Source organism: Hoplias malabaricus, chromosome 2, assembly GCF_029633855.1.
Source record: "Hoplias malabaricus isolate fHopMal1 chromosome 2, fHopMal1.hap1, whole genome shotgun sequence".
Taxonomy (NCBI): domain Eukaryota; kingdom Metazoa; phylum Chordata; class Actinopteri; order Characiformes; family Erythrinidae; genus Hoplias; species Hoplias malabaricus.
The window spans coordinates 44,827,909-44,842,053 of NC_089801.1; the positions used below are offsets into that span (position 1 = coordinate 44,827,909).

Consider the following 14,145-nt stretch of genomic DNA (forward strand, 5'->3'; position numbering starts at 1 on the left):
ACAGTGGAGGACTTTCAGATGAAGATGTCTGTGAGGCTTTAAGGAAAAGCCCCTCTGGTCATGGATTAAACCCAAAATAACTTTAAACTTTAAATCTATTAAAATGACATATTTGGAGTTTATTCTCAATAAAATCCTTTATTCCCTTAACATTAACAGTGTTTTAATGGCAGTCATTTACTTTAACACTGTATTTTCACATTGATAAATAAGGTCTTACAGAAGCGCTGTGGATCAATCCCTGTAGGAATTAGTTTTCTCCACAAGATGGAGCCAGAGGATTTCTAATGTCTGTGAAGTGCAGCCACACATTCACTACAGGGACAAAAGTTTGTGGACAGCTGCTCATCCTGCGTTTCTTCTGAAATTAAGGTATTAATAGAGACTTTGCTGCACCAACAGCTTCTTATCTTATGGGAAGGATTTACACTAAATAGTTGAACATTTCTTTGAGGATTTGATGTCATTCAGACGTAGAAGCGTTAGTGAAGTTAGAGGCTGATTTAGTTCTGAATCACAGACTCATCTCAAATGTATTTGATGGACCTCCATTACTTCAGAGAACGAGGAAAATGCTTCATACTCCTCTAGTCCACGCTGGGCATTGGGCCTGGTGACCGCTCATGTGCAGCTGCTCCACAGCGTCCTCTTCTATAGACACTGCTCTTCTGTGGAGATTATACACACTGTGTCAACAACTCAACACCTGTGTCCACAGTGGCTCCACCTTAAAGTAGCTGACTTCACTCATTAGAAGAGTGTCTACAAACTTCTGGACAGGGCAGATTCTAAGGTGACAGTTTATTAGGCAATCTGTAGTTAAAATAATAGTCATTAAATATAGAATATTACATTAATAACTAGTCGTGATTTACAAGAACAATAATGTATTGATACAATAACATTTTTGTAAATATTAATATATACAACTTTTATTAGAATTATTCAGATTCAGATTCAGAAATACTTTATTGATCCCAGAGGGAAATTGCTGTTTTTGCCGTTGCAACTGTTTATGTAAAGAATAAACTCTCTAATAATATTAAAAAAGAGAGAGAGAAAATGAGAAAAGAGAAATTTCCAATATGTACACATTTACAGTCTTAAAAATACAGTAAAGTGGCATTGGCTGTGATAATAAATATAAAATATATTCTATAGATTATTGCACCTCTGAATTACTGCACACATTAAGAAAAATGAATCACACTAATATTGTTATTGTACATATGAACAGTATAATGTGGTATTGAGTATTGCACGGATGAACCATGGTGTCACACATTGAGGGAGGAAAGACGTCCTGTGTCGCTCTGTAGTGCATTTCGGTGGAATGAGTCTTGCATTGAATGTGCTGCAGTGTTTCATCACTGTGTCATAGAGTGGGTGAAAGCCATTGTCCATAATGGCCTGTAGCTTAGATAGCATCCTCCTCTCCGACACTGCCACCAGCGAGTCCAGCTCCACACCCACACCACCACTGGCCTTACGAATCAGTTTGTTAAGTCTGTTGGCGTCTGCTGCCCTCAGCTTTCAAAGGCATATAGGATAGCACTCACCTCCACACACTCATAGAACATCATGAGCATAGTCCGGCAGATGTTGAAGGGCCCGTAAAAGGGTGTCAGTGTTCTTAGCCCAGTCCAGTTTATTGTCAGTGTGCACTCCCAAGTATTTGTGGTCCTCCACAGTGTCTATACTGACCCTCCTGATGGACACAGGGGACACAGGTGCCTTGTCCCTCCTCAGGTCCACCACCAGTTCTTTTGTCTTTGTCACACTGAGCTGCAGATGGTTCAACTTGTACCATGCAACAAAGTCTTTCACCGTCGTCCTGTACTCATCCTCATCGCCCCTGCTGATACATCCAACTATTGCAGAGTCATCAGAAAAACGTGTGAAATCCTGACTAGATTAATAAAATAGATTTGACCAGGTTTAGTTTATTTGAAGAATTTATGAATGATGAACTAATATTTCTGTGTGTATTTATTTCTATTGCAACTCAGAAGTAAGTTTGTAACTTGTTTTTTAGTGTGAGTGTTAATCAGAGTGTGTGTTTATTAGAGTGTGTGTTAATCAGTGTGTGTTTATCAGAGTGTGTGTTTATCAGTGAGTGGATCAGCTGTGTGCAGGTGCAGTATTAAAGCTCTTCTCCACTGGAGTGTTTCCTCTCTCTGAAGTCAGTCTCCTGTTTGCTGGGGACCCTCTCAGCACACTGCCATCAGCGTCTCTCCTCACACAAAGACAAACACCTTGAGAACCTAAGGAGGAGTTCTGTCCATCAGCGTCACACTCTTTTGATGAAAATGGAGAAAGAAGAAAATGCCTCCTCTGATTTGTCACTGAAATGTTTGATGATTTCCTCTTCTCTTTCTAATAAGGTAATAGTGAGTGTGATTGGCGGCTGGGGGAGCTCTCTCTCTCTCTCTCTCTCTCTCTCTCTCGCTCAGTTTCTTCAGTCTCTCTGGGGGAGTGGAGGTGAAGTGTGTTCTGCTGCTGAGGTGAATGGACTGTGTGCAGGTCAGAGGGAGATGGACAGCTGTGTGACTCTCATTCTCCTGTTCTCCACATTCACTCTCTCCACAGCTGGTGAGTCGGTGTGATTCAGATCAGTGTGAAATATTCAGCACGCTCCAGGTTTGATGTTAAACTCTGAGTGTTGTGAGCATTTGTTGTAACTGACTGAAAGAGATGTACATTTTTCTGTCTTCATTTCATTTAAAACAGGGATCAAAGTAAAATGTTTAATGTTTCTTTGGTAACAGTTTATAGATAAATGCTTTTATTAGTAGTAGATGTTCATATTATTATATGGTGTCAACTTTCTAAGAATGAAATGAACTGAAGTGTATTAAATCATCCAGGTTTGATGTAGAAGTGTAGAGAACATTTGTAGTAACTGACTTCACTAAAAAAATTACACCTTTTCTTTGTCTTTTTAAATTATTTTAAACAAAAAATTATATAAATTTATTAACAATAATGCAAATTTTATATTTATAAAATCAACAAACATTGGTGTGATAGGATTATGAAATATTTAAAAATGAATTTATGTGAAGATGTTTATTTAAATGAGAATTTCTATCTAGAATTTAGAATTTAGCTTTATCCTTTATCCTTTATCCTCTCTCTTTCTCTTTCTCTCTCTCGTACAGACAGTGTGAGGTTGGTGGATGGAGGCAGTCGCTGTGCTGGGAGAGTGGAGGTGTATCGTGGTGGACAGTGGGGAACAGTGTGTAATAATGTTGCTTCATGGCTTAAGAATTATCAGTGGGATATGACAGATGCTGCAGTGGTGTGTAGAGAGCTGAAGTGTGGAGAGGCTCAGGATACTCCTCAGTTTGGTCCAGGATCAGGACAGATATTGATGGGATTAGTGCAGTGTCGAGGATCAGAGTCTTCACTGAATAACTGTAATTTTCGTTCATATTATGGTGAGGTCTGTACTTCTCATGACCAAGACGTTGGAGTCACCTGCTCAGGTAGGCTGCCCTCACTCCTCAATAACAAACATCACTGATATTAATAAACAATAACCAGCACCTATCACTAATAATCAATATTGATTTCCACTTCATCTCTAAACTAAACTCTAAAGACCTCTTCACTCTGGATTGTGCTGTAGTTCAGTGAGCGCTGAGATGAACTGCTTTCTCTAAAAGACTCTTTTACACTGAACCTGTTTCAGCCGAAGCTTCACAAACTGAAGTTAAAATCATTCCAGCGTTAAACGGCTGAAAGTTTGTGGACACCTGCTTCTCCAACATTTCTTATGAAATGAAGAACACGAACAGCTTCTGCTCTTCTACAAAGACTTTAGATTAGATACTGAAACATTGATGTGGGAGTTTGATGGCACTCAGCCATGAGAACTTTACTGTGATCAGTGCCTGATGTTGGATTAGTTTTGGATCACAGACTCCAACTCATCCCCTTTGTTCACCAATGGAGAACAAAGTTCCACTGTTCCACAGCCCAGTGAGGGTGGGCTTTACACCTCAGACACTACCTTCACTGCTCCAGAGTGTTCCAGTTCATCCCATGATTTTCTGTATAGATACAGACTGTGTGTTTACATCTGACCGTCTGTGTCCACAGTGACTTCACTCATTAGAAGGGTGTCCACAAACTTTTGGATAAAGTAGTGTATGTAAAATGTAAAATGATACTCAGGCTGTTCACTCCACAACTTGGAGAACGCTGAGGGTGACCTTCATTTCCAGTGTTACAAGGCTTTACACAAATAAATAAATAAAATAAACAGAATTAAAGCAAAATAAAAACTAAAGCCAAAATCTACTAAAAGGTTTGAGGAGCACAGATTAACTGTTTAAATGAGTGACAGCAGTGAGTGGAGGAACAAGATCAAATAAAGGACTGTGTTTATATCGTCACATCAATATTATAATATAGATATATGACCTAATAACACATTTAACATTAGTAAAACTATTAGTGCTATTACTGAAACTATTAGAAACTATCAGTCCATCTGCCAGCTTTAATCAGCCTTCACCTAGAAGTTACAATGAAATCCACCACAATCTGAATTAGTTTCACAGCTGGAATGTGTCCAGTCAAAGAAATGCTAAAACTGACCACAAAGATAGTGTCCAGACTCATTAATATGTGACTTTATTTTAACAACATTAACAAAGAGGTAGAGGTGTAAAATCTCTCCAGAACACACCACAAAACCTTAAGACACACTGTTACACACTGTTTCCAACTTCATCAGTTTCAAACATAAATTTACTGTTCTTCATGACATGCTTTTCCTTAAACACACAGCTCACAGAAAGTCCAGACTCACCAATGGTCCTCACCTGTGCTCTGGGAGAGTGGAGGTGCTTCATGGAGAGACCTGGTCCACAGTGTGTGATGCTGGCTTTGATCAGCAGGATGCAGAGGTTGTGTGTAGAGAGCTGGGCTGTGGGCGTCCTGTGGAGGTGCTGGAAGCAGCTGCTTTTGGCCGAGGGGAGGTACAGATGTGGTCACAGGAGCTTCAGTGTAGAGGAAACGAATCTGATATCACTCTCTGCCCAATATCACCTGCAGCCACACGCCCCTGCACTCCTGATAATGGTGTGGGACTGGTGTGTTCTGGTAAAGTATAAATATTTATTCATTTTATATCATATTATTTCTGTCAGGGATTACATCATCAGTTACAGGGGAAGAGATGTAATTTGAAGGACACTATTCTGCTACCTGCAAAGATTTTTTTCTTTCTCACTAATGTTTCAGTTGTTGTCCCACAGGGGCTCGTCTGGAGAAGGGCTGGGACTCGTGTTCTGGTCGAGTGGAGCTCCAGTATCTCAGTGAGTGGGGCACAGTGTGTGATGGAAGCTGGGATATGAGAGCTGCCAGTGTCCTCTGTGGTCAGCTGAAGTGTGGGAGTGCTGTGGCTGTGTTGGGGTCAGACTGGTTTGGGGAGGGGAGTGACCGGATCTGGGCTGATGTGTTTGATTGTCAGGGAAACGAAACACACCTGTCACAATGTCCCATTTCATCATGGAGTCGAGCTGCATGCTCTCATAAACAGGACGCTGGAGTCATCTGCACGAGTGAGATCTAAAACTGTTCATATCTCAGAGTAATATATAATATAATGTAAATCTATATTAATACTTTATTTAACTCATCATTCTCCTCTCCAGACTCTTCTCTGGCTCTTCATGAGGGGCGAGTGCGGTTGTCTGGAGGGAGGGAGTGTGAGGGGGAGGTGGAGGTGTACTTCAGTCAGGACTGGAGGAGAGTTCTGCTGGACTCCTGGAGTGTGTCTGAGGCCTCTGTGGTCTGCAGACAGCTGGGCTGTGGCTCTGTGCTCAACTTCTCCCCCTCCTCTTCATCCAGTCCTGAACACACACACACGTGTGTGAGGGGTTTCAACTGCTCTGGGAGTGAAGCTCATCTGGGGAACTGCAGCAGTGCAGAAGTAGTAAACTGCAGCTCCAGAGAACAGCTCTCTATCACCTGCTCTGGTACGTGTTACACCACTGCTCTGATTAATCCAATGGCCTGAATCCAATGAACTGGCCTGTATTGAATGTTTATGTGGCTGTATGTTTTAATTAATGTGTTTGTGATGTAGCCGTCAGACTGGTGGGTTCTGGAGGAGCGTGTGCAGGAAGGCTGGAGGTCTTTCACAGCGGCTCATGGGGGACAGTGTGTGGTGACTTGTGGGATATTAAGGATGCGCAGGTGGTGTGCAGACAGCTGCAGTGTGGAGAGGCCCTCAGTGCCCTGGTACCAGCCCGGTTTAGACCTGGAACTGGACCCATATGGCTGAATGAGGTGCAGTGTGAGGGGAATGAGACGTCCCTGTGGAACTGCAGATATCAGCTGAGTGAAGGGGGTGAATGTGGACACAAGGAGGACGTAGGAGTGGTGTGTTCAGGTAAAGTCATATTACAATTGTTAACATGTACAAACAAGAAATGGTTAATTTTGTCAAAGAATATAAACTGAAGCAGTGAACACATAATAAAAGGGTCTGTTAAAGACTAAAGCTTAAGCTAAAAAATACTGAACAAAAATATAAAGGAAACACTTGTTTTTGCTCCCGTTTTTCATGAGCTGACCTCAAGGATCTAAGACTTTTCTTTGTTCACAAAAGGCCAAATGCTCACATTCAGTGCAGATGGCAGACGCGTGTATGGCGTCATGTGGGTGAGCGGTTTGTTGAAGTCAACGTTGTGAATGGAGTGGCCCATGGTGGCGGTGGGGTTATGGTAGGGCAGGTGTATGTTATGAACAAAGATTCTGAGGCCCCTTTTTGTGCCATTCACTCACGACCTTCACCTCGTGTTGCAGCATGATCGTTGCACAGCCGTTAAACAGGAGAGGACCAACATTCCACAGGCTACAATCAACAAGCTGATCAACTTTATGTGAAGGAGATGTATTGCACTGCGTGAGGCAAATGGTGGTCACACCAGGTACTGACTGGTTTTCTGACCCCCCCCCCCAATTACAGTAAAAGTAAACTGCACATTCCAGAGTGGCCTTTTATTGTGGCCAGCCTAAGGCTCACCAGTGCAATAATCATGCAGTCTAATCAGCATCTTCATATGCCACACCTGTGAGGTGGATGGAGTATCTCGGCATGCTCACTAGGAGAAGTACTCACTAACAGAGATTTAGAGAAATTTGTGAACACCATTTGAGAGAAAAAGGCCATTTGTGAACATAGAAAATCTTAGATCCTTGAGCTAATGAAAAACGGGAGCAAAAAGTGTTGCGTTTATATTTTCTTCAGTATAAATCCTCTACTCCCCCCAGAGTTTAAGGAGATGAGACTCACTGAGGGCTGTGAGGGGACTCTGGAAGTGTTCTACAGTGGGACCTGGGGTAATGTGTGTGAAAACGGGATGACTGAAGAAACCGTTAGTCTGGTCTGTCAGGAGCTGAACTGTGGAAAATCTGGAAGTGAGAGAAATGGAAAAGCGAGAGTGGAATCAGCTCCTAACTGGCTGGACTTTGTGAAATGTAGGACACATGACTCCACTCTGTGGCACTGTCCATCTTCCCCCTGGGGTCAGAACAGCTGTGATAACCGTAATGAAGTGGCTCACATTACCTGCTCAAGTAGGCAGTTCTACAGTTTATAGAGAAAGAGTGTATTATTAAAGTTACACACACCACATACGCCATCAGAATCACATAAATAATGTATGTTCTTATTCCAGACGAGGGAAAATCATCACACACTCCTCGAACATGCTTTTTAGCTCCGCACCAGAAACAGTGCTCAAGTAAGACTTTTAAACACCAAGTATCTCAGTAACTGCTTTTGTGTTTCTTTTAGATGAGAATGTGTCATTATCAGAGAAACACCCTTTGAATTCAGAAATCAGTCTCTGAAACGTAAATATAAGTGTCACTTGATGATGCTGATAATAATACAATGTATTTATTAATTTATGGAATTAGATTTGTCCATTAGTGTAGCTGTTTCCGTGTGTGTGTAGATCACCTGCCTCTCAGACTGAGTGGTGGAAATAGAAGCTGCTCTGGGAGACTGGAGGTGTATTATAACTCTGAGTGGGGGTCTGTCAGTGATGATCTGTGGGACATCAGGGACGCTCAGGTGGTCTGCAGGCAGCTGGGCTGTGGGCCGGCGCTGAGGGCTGATGGGAGTGCTGTCTTTGGTGCTGGTGAAGGGCTGATCTGGCTGAACAGAGTGAAGTGTAGAGGGAATGAGATTCACCTGTGGGACTGTCCTCATTCCCTGAAGAACCACACTGACCGCTCCCACAGACAGGACGCTGGAGTCACCTGTGCAGGTCAGAGACCACTGGAGTTAGGAGTTTGTGTCTTTAATCAAAACTGCTGTACCCCAGGGTAAATAAAGCTTCACTGAAAGGTGCAGTGATACCCTTTAGTTAATAGCATCTAATACTAGTCTCACACATGCAGTGTTCAAACTGTACGGCTTAAGAATACGAAGTCAGTTAATGTTAAGAAACAGTTAATAACCTTTATTTTACAGAGATTATATTAGTATTTAATGTTTCACTTCTGTATTTCTAGAGATATCTGTGCCTACTACTACTGCACTCACCACAACCACCTTCTCCATCACCACAGGTACTGTTTTAATCTCTTAGGGCATTTTTAAGTAGTTTTTCTTAAAGATTGTTCAGAGCTGTTCAATGTTTCTGTTCTTTGTCATTATTTCCAGTTGATCGGTCAAAGGGAACAAACAGTACGACACCTACTCAAGCTGTTCCCTCCATCTATCCAGTGTCTCTCCTGGTGCTGGGAGCGCTGCTCTTCCTGGCCTTAGTGCTTCTGTTTGTGCTGTTTTATCAGAACAGAGTGCTTAGGAGAGGTAGAGAGATTCAGAAATCATCTACAGTCCACTTTCTGTACTTTCTCTAAACATCATTAGTCCTTCAATCTGTCATCAGTCTTCTCTTCTACTGACCTGGCTCCCTGTTTCTCTCTGTGTCTCTCACAGTGCTCTCTAAGAGGAGGCGTAAGACTCTGACTGAAGCAGTCTATGAGGAGATCGACCGCAGATACATCACTAAAAGACTCCCCTCCACTCAAAGAGGTCAGTGATATGTGGAGAGTTCTACATTAGTTTATTTTTTAATTATTAAATTGAAGTTCACTTACACCTGAGATCACAGAACACACGCCACAGTGCAGTGATTAAAGAGAAGTTTATTTTTCTGTAATAAATCATTTTTTCATCACAGCTTCAGTACAAGATGGAGTTGATGTGGAGAATATTTACAGTAGATTTATTCAATATCTCAATATTCCAGATTGTCTAATGAGTGTTTTATTCTTCTCAGGCCAAGCGTAATAGGGACACAGGAAAAACAAGTGCAGACCACTTCATATTTAGTTCTGTCACGGCTCAGGTTCAGAAAGTCACGATAAATACAATCAGAACTTTTACTGAATATTTTGCAAGAGGCTTGAAAGAGTTCACACACAAAATATTCACTTTGAAGAAGACAGTACAGTCACTATTACACAATGCTGAGATATAATATCAGTTTTGTAAATTCTCAAATATATTCCGCTAGAAATTCGTTATTGTACAGTTACTGTGTTCTTTTTCTTTTTTTAATTCAGGCCGTTTGAACTACTGTTTATTTACATGCGCCTTTCTCAGTGTTAGTTTCTACAGGCGACAGAATGTAACTGCAGCACCATTTAAGGTGGAACCAGAAATCCGAAAAAGAAGCTGGAGAACAATAAACTTAACTTTATCCTCGTCATTAACATTCAGTCTGTAAAGTGTGTATAAAGTCCACTGGGTTTAATCCCAGTCTGGGAAGATCCTCAGAGGGTAAATGGACTGATCTCACCTAAGTGCAGTGTATAATCCTCAGAACTGAGTCCAGGCCACAGTGAGCTGCTCCAGACTTTAATGAAGACATTCCTCAGTTCAGAAGTCCGTTATACTCCAGAAGACACCAGGTGAAAAACCAAATAAATAACTGAATAAAGGAGATAACTCCTTGTGTGAACAAAACCAAAGGTCCAACCGTTCAACTTTACCACAAAGAGTAAGCGTTAGCATCATAGCATTAGCATAACAAACCACCACAACAGTCCTGACTGGTGCTGAAACATACACAGGTTCCACACAAAACAGAAATAAAATCCTCACATCGAACAGAAAAGCAGCAGCTCCTCAATAAGAGATAAAATGAAGGAAAGAGCTCTAAAAGCAGAGAACTCTTCACCCTCTGAATCAGCTCCGTCTGATTATACACTGAATATAAAGCAGCATCAACCATTTCAGTACAACAGCGCCCCCAGTGTCCGCACACTGTAACTACACCAGCAGCACACAGCAGAACAGACCCCTGGAGCCCCTCACTGTAGGGGGTGAGGATTCAGGCCTGTAACGTTCTCTTGGTGAATGTGATGTTGGAGCAGGTTATTATACAGTGAACATTTCCAACCATAACCCCCTGTTCATGACTGTACTTCTCTCCTCTAACAGGGAGTATCCTCTCTGAAGAACAGCGTTCAGGATATGAGGATGTGGATGAGGAGCTGCTCTCAGGTAAAAGAACCAATTTCAGACTCCATTCCACTGAGAAATGGTTCAGTCACAGTTTAGAAATGAGAGAAATCTTTATTAAGGTGTGTTTCATAAGCCACACTTACACAAAGACTGTTTACAGTAAATCCAGTTCTCTTAAATCCAGCACATGACACATGTCTTTAGTGTTTAGTTTCTATCCAGGTTGTGTTTGATGGGATTTTAGTGACATTTGTTACTGTTTGTGGAGCACAGTGTGAGGAACAGTGTCACTACAATGAACTAAGCACTGAATACAGAGTAGTTACATGGTTCAGAATATGGAAATAAGGCCTGAAACAGTGTGTATTTACTGTGTGTCTAAACTGGGGAACTACACGTCTAAATTCTACAACTTGTAAGTCACATTACACCCAAAAAATAAGAAAGACAACAGTGTCTCTAGTGGAAATGTTTCTGTCCGTCTCTGTGGAGTTCAGTGTGGATTTGTAGGAGTTTGTACAAAGGAGCTGAACTGAAAATCCTCACTGGTAGAGATTAGACTGTGAGGCAGGGTTTGAGGCTGTAATTTTAACATTTGAATGCACAGTTTTTAGAAAGTTTTAGACTATTTTAATGTAAACAAATGCAGTTCTCAGAGCTCCACAGCTCTCAGAGGCTTGTGGGTGATTCTGACTCTGAACGTGTTTCATGACTGTACTTCTCTCCTCTAACAGGGAGTATCCTCTCTGAAGAACAGCGTTCAGGATATGAGGATGTGGATGAGGAGCTGCTCTCTGGTGAGAGGATCATTGTTGGTTAATTGGTCAGTTTGGGCCGTACAGAGAGGGGGGATTAGGGTGGTCTCATCTCTGAAGTGCTTTTATTTCATAATGGCTCCATATTCTCAGAGCTGGACGTGTACACAGTGCTGAAAGCTGATAAAGTAAAGCCTGCTGCTGTTATTGTCTTGATTTGTGGCTGAGTCTTGACATGTCTGGCCCAGACTGAAGGCGTAGGTTTAATAATCCTACTTCAGCACTGGTGTAACATTAGTCTCTGGGGGATGATCTCGCTCTTTTGTTTTTAATTGTGGAAGTAGTTTGTTGCTTTGGTGAATGATTCTGTTCATCTGTAGAAAAGTAATTCCAGACAGATTTGATTTCCTTTAGAATCTTAATAGAATCACTTACTGTCGCTCACAAAAGACGCAGAAGAGATGTAGAACTCTGAAATGACGCTGAATGAGTAAAGTTTCTCCTTGTTTCCAGCAAAGTCAGTGACTGAGGAGAAGGCAGAATATTATGATGCTGCTGCCCCCAGTGGTCTGATAGGTGAGCTCCTCTCTTAAATAATCACATGCATATTGTTCTGTTTCCATTAAACCACAGTGTAAAACTAGGACTGCTCTGTTTGTAAAGTCAGTGTGTTTTTATTTGATTTTGGTGAAACAGAGAAAGAGGACACAGCAGAGAGCTATGATGATGTCCTCACTGCTGGACAGATCTCTGAGAGTGCAGCAGGTGTGTGTGTGTGTGTGTGTGTGTGTGTGTGTTCTGGTTTCTAGTTTAGAGAGAAAAGTAAGTAAGTACACAAGTGCAGTGAAATAACTTTTCACGCTGGTTTAGATGCAGTCGAATAGTACACACACAGTTCAGAGAACATCTTTAAAAGTCCCCCCACTGTTCTTTAAACGTGTGTGTGTTTAGGAGCAGAGGACGTATCAGAGAGTTATGATGACATCATCAGCGCTGACCAGAACTCACCTGGAGGAACAGGTACGACTTGTAATGGAACAACACTGTAATCTCCAACATGAACACAGTCACTGATGATACTGGGGCTGATTTAATGTCCTCTGTCTCTACATTTGGACAGAAGACATGACAGAGAACTATGATGATGCTGTTCCCACTGGACCAAGCTCCAACATTATGACAAGTAATGTTTTCTTCATGTGGATAAATAATGTTCAACTGAAGCTTCAACACAGTCCCAATGTCAGCTCTGTTTCTTCTTGTTCTCATTGATCTCCATGTTGGTGCAGTGGACGCAGCAGAGAGCTATGATGATGTGGTCACTGCTGGACAGGATGGAGGAGGGGGAAAATGTGAGTGTCTGATCTTGAGCGACTGGGAGTTTAAAGTCAGTGTGAATGTGGAGTCGGCTCCTTTTCCTTCTGTATCATGACGTATTTCTGAGTGAAACGCAGCGTCAGAGTCTCTGTCTCTGAGCGAGCTGAGTGTCCTCACTCAGTGATAATAATGGATTGATTTTACAGACTATGAAGACGTGGAGGAGGAGCCTCAGACAGAGATGAATCATGTGACTGAGAGACCACACCCAGTGTCTTTCCTCAGGAAACTACATTCAAACCTCTTCAGACGCAACAAGTGATTCTGTTATAGATCAGAATTCATATTTTAAAGAAATATAAACATTGTTTATTGTAGCTTTACAGATCTCAGAGAGGACACGGTGGTATTAAACACCTCCAGGAGTAAAACACCAGCCTCAGTGAGCTACACTCTCAATACAGATGTGTTACAACAACATGCAGTGTATTATTTTGAACACATCTGTATGTCCAGGTCAGAATGAGAGTTTCTTATGGTGTAAGTGTGTAATGTGTGGAATCTGCTGCTGTGGTCTGAGAGATAATTCTGTTCTCCTCTCTTCTCCAGATGTTGAGCAGCAGTAGACCACTGGACACTTGATAACTGTTAATCTGTCTCTCTCTGACTCTTAGTGCCTCAGAAATGATGTTATTACCATTTTATTGCATTATCTTTGTACTTTGTTCTTTTCTATTGTGAATCTTCAGTCATTTCTGACCTGTCCTCACTGAACACACTCTTTAAATAAATAAATCAAAGTCAGTTTGGCCTCATTGCACTTGTTTTTATTATAAAATACCAGTTAATGAACTTAATTCCTAAAGATTATAATTTATTTTACACGTTTGTGTAATTTATTTAGAAAATATTCTCAAAAAAAAAAACAACCATTAATGTCTTTATTCTACATATTGTTATGATTATTGAATCTACAAAATGTTTTAACATTTTCACATTGATGTTGATTTGTTTCACAAATGAGGAATTAGTTTTCTTCACAAGATGGAGCCAGAGGATTTCTAATGTCTGTGAAGTGCAGCCACACATTCACTACAGGGACAAAAGAGCAGGGGACCACTTCTCATCCTGCGTTTCTTCTGAAATTCTGAAAATAAGGTCTTTGTCCCCACTTTACTGCACTAACAGTTTATACTCTTCTGGGAAGGCTTTACACTAAATGTAGCAATATTTCTGTGAGGATTTGATGCCATTCAGACACAGAAGGGTTAATGAGGTTACAGACTGATTTAGTTCTGAACTTTTCCACTGACACCGTCTTGAGTTGTTAATATAATTTTTATTACACAGAAGACCAAGACGTCTACAAGCTTCCTAGGAGCCTGGAGAGGGAGCCACCAATTTATTTATTCCCCTCTCTCATTCAGCTCAAACTCTCCGCTTATATAGGGTTTAGTTACGTCCAATTAAGATAATGTATGTGACTCTTGTGTAAATAATCTACTTTTATATTAGACCTTACCTGTGAGTTCATTATCTTTTGGACCAAGGTTTCCCTAATTTAATCAT

At 41.3% G+C, this 14,145-nt stretch overlaps 1 protein-coding gene and 1 pseudogene across 1 annotated transcript; both read left to right on the forward strand.

Moving 5' to 3' along the window:
• The window catches only part of LOC136676760 (antigen WC1.1-like), a 63,326-nt pseudogene extending 61,417 nt beyond the window's left edge, over window positions 1-1,909 (forward strand).
• Window positions 1,910-2,468: 559 nt separating this feature from the next.
• Window positions 2,469-13,202, forward strand: LOC136676768 (antigen WC1.1-like). Its single transcript, XM_066653986.1, has 19 exons — window positions 2,469-2,592; window positions 3,162-3,488; window positions 4,798-5,112; window positions 5,268-5,573; window positions 5,667-5,990; window positions 6,101-6,406; window positions 7,291-7,596; window positions 7,698-7,763; window positions 7,980-8,294; window positions 8,542-8,598; window positions 8,693-8,842; window positions 8,972-9,067; window positions 10,481-10,543; window positions 11,773-11,835; window positions 11,923-12,024; window positions 12,217-12,279; window positions 12,380-12,442; window positions 12,549-12,611; window positions 13,186-13,202. Exons 1-19 carry the CDS (start codon window positions 2,535-2,537, stop codon window positions 13,200-13,202), a joined length of 3,060 nt encoding a protein of 1,019 aa, XP_066510083.1. The 5' UTR covers window positions 2,469-2,534.
• Window positions 13,203-14,145: the final 943 nt, after the last annotated feature.

What these genes read in the sequence shown, in the direction of transcription:
- LOC136676768 (XM_066653986.1), top strand. Translation starts at nt 2,535, where the DNA reads ATGGACAGCTGTGTGACTCTCATTCTCCTGTTCTCCACATTCACTCTC. An exon ending in TGCCCCCAGTGGTCTGATAG is followed by an intron (nt 11,836 to 11,922) that starts GTGAGCTCCTCT and finishes CTGTTTGTAAAG; the next exon opens with TCAGTGTGTTTTTATTTGAT. An exon ending in AAGCTCCAACATTATGACAA is followed by an intron (nt 12,443 to 12,548) that starts GTAATGTTTTCT and finishes ATGTTGGTGCAG; the next exon opens with TGGACGCAGCAGAGAGCTAT.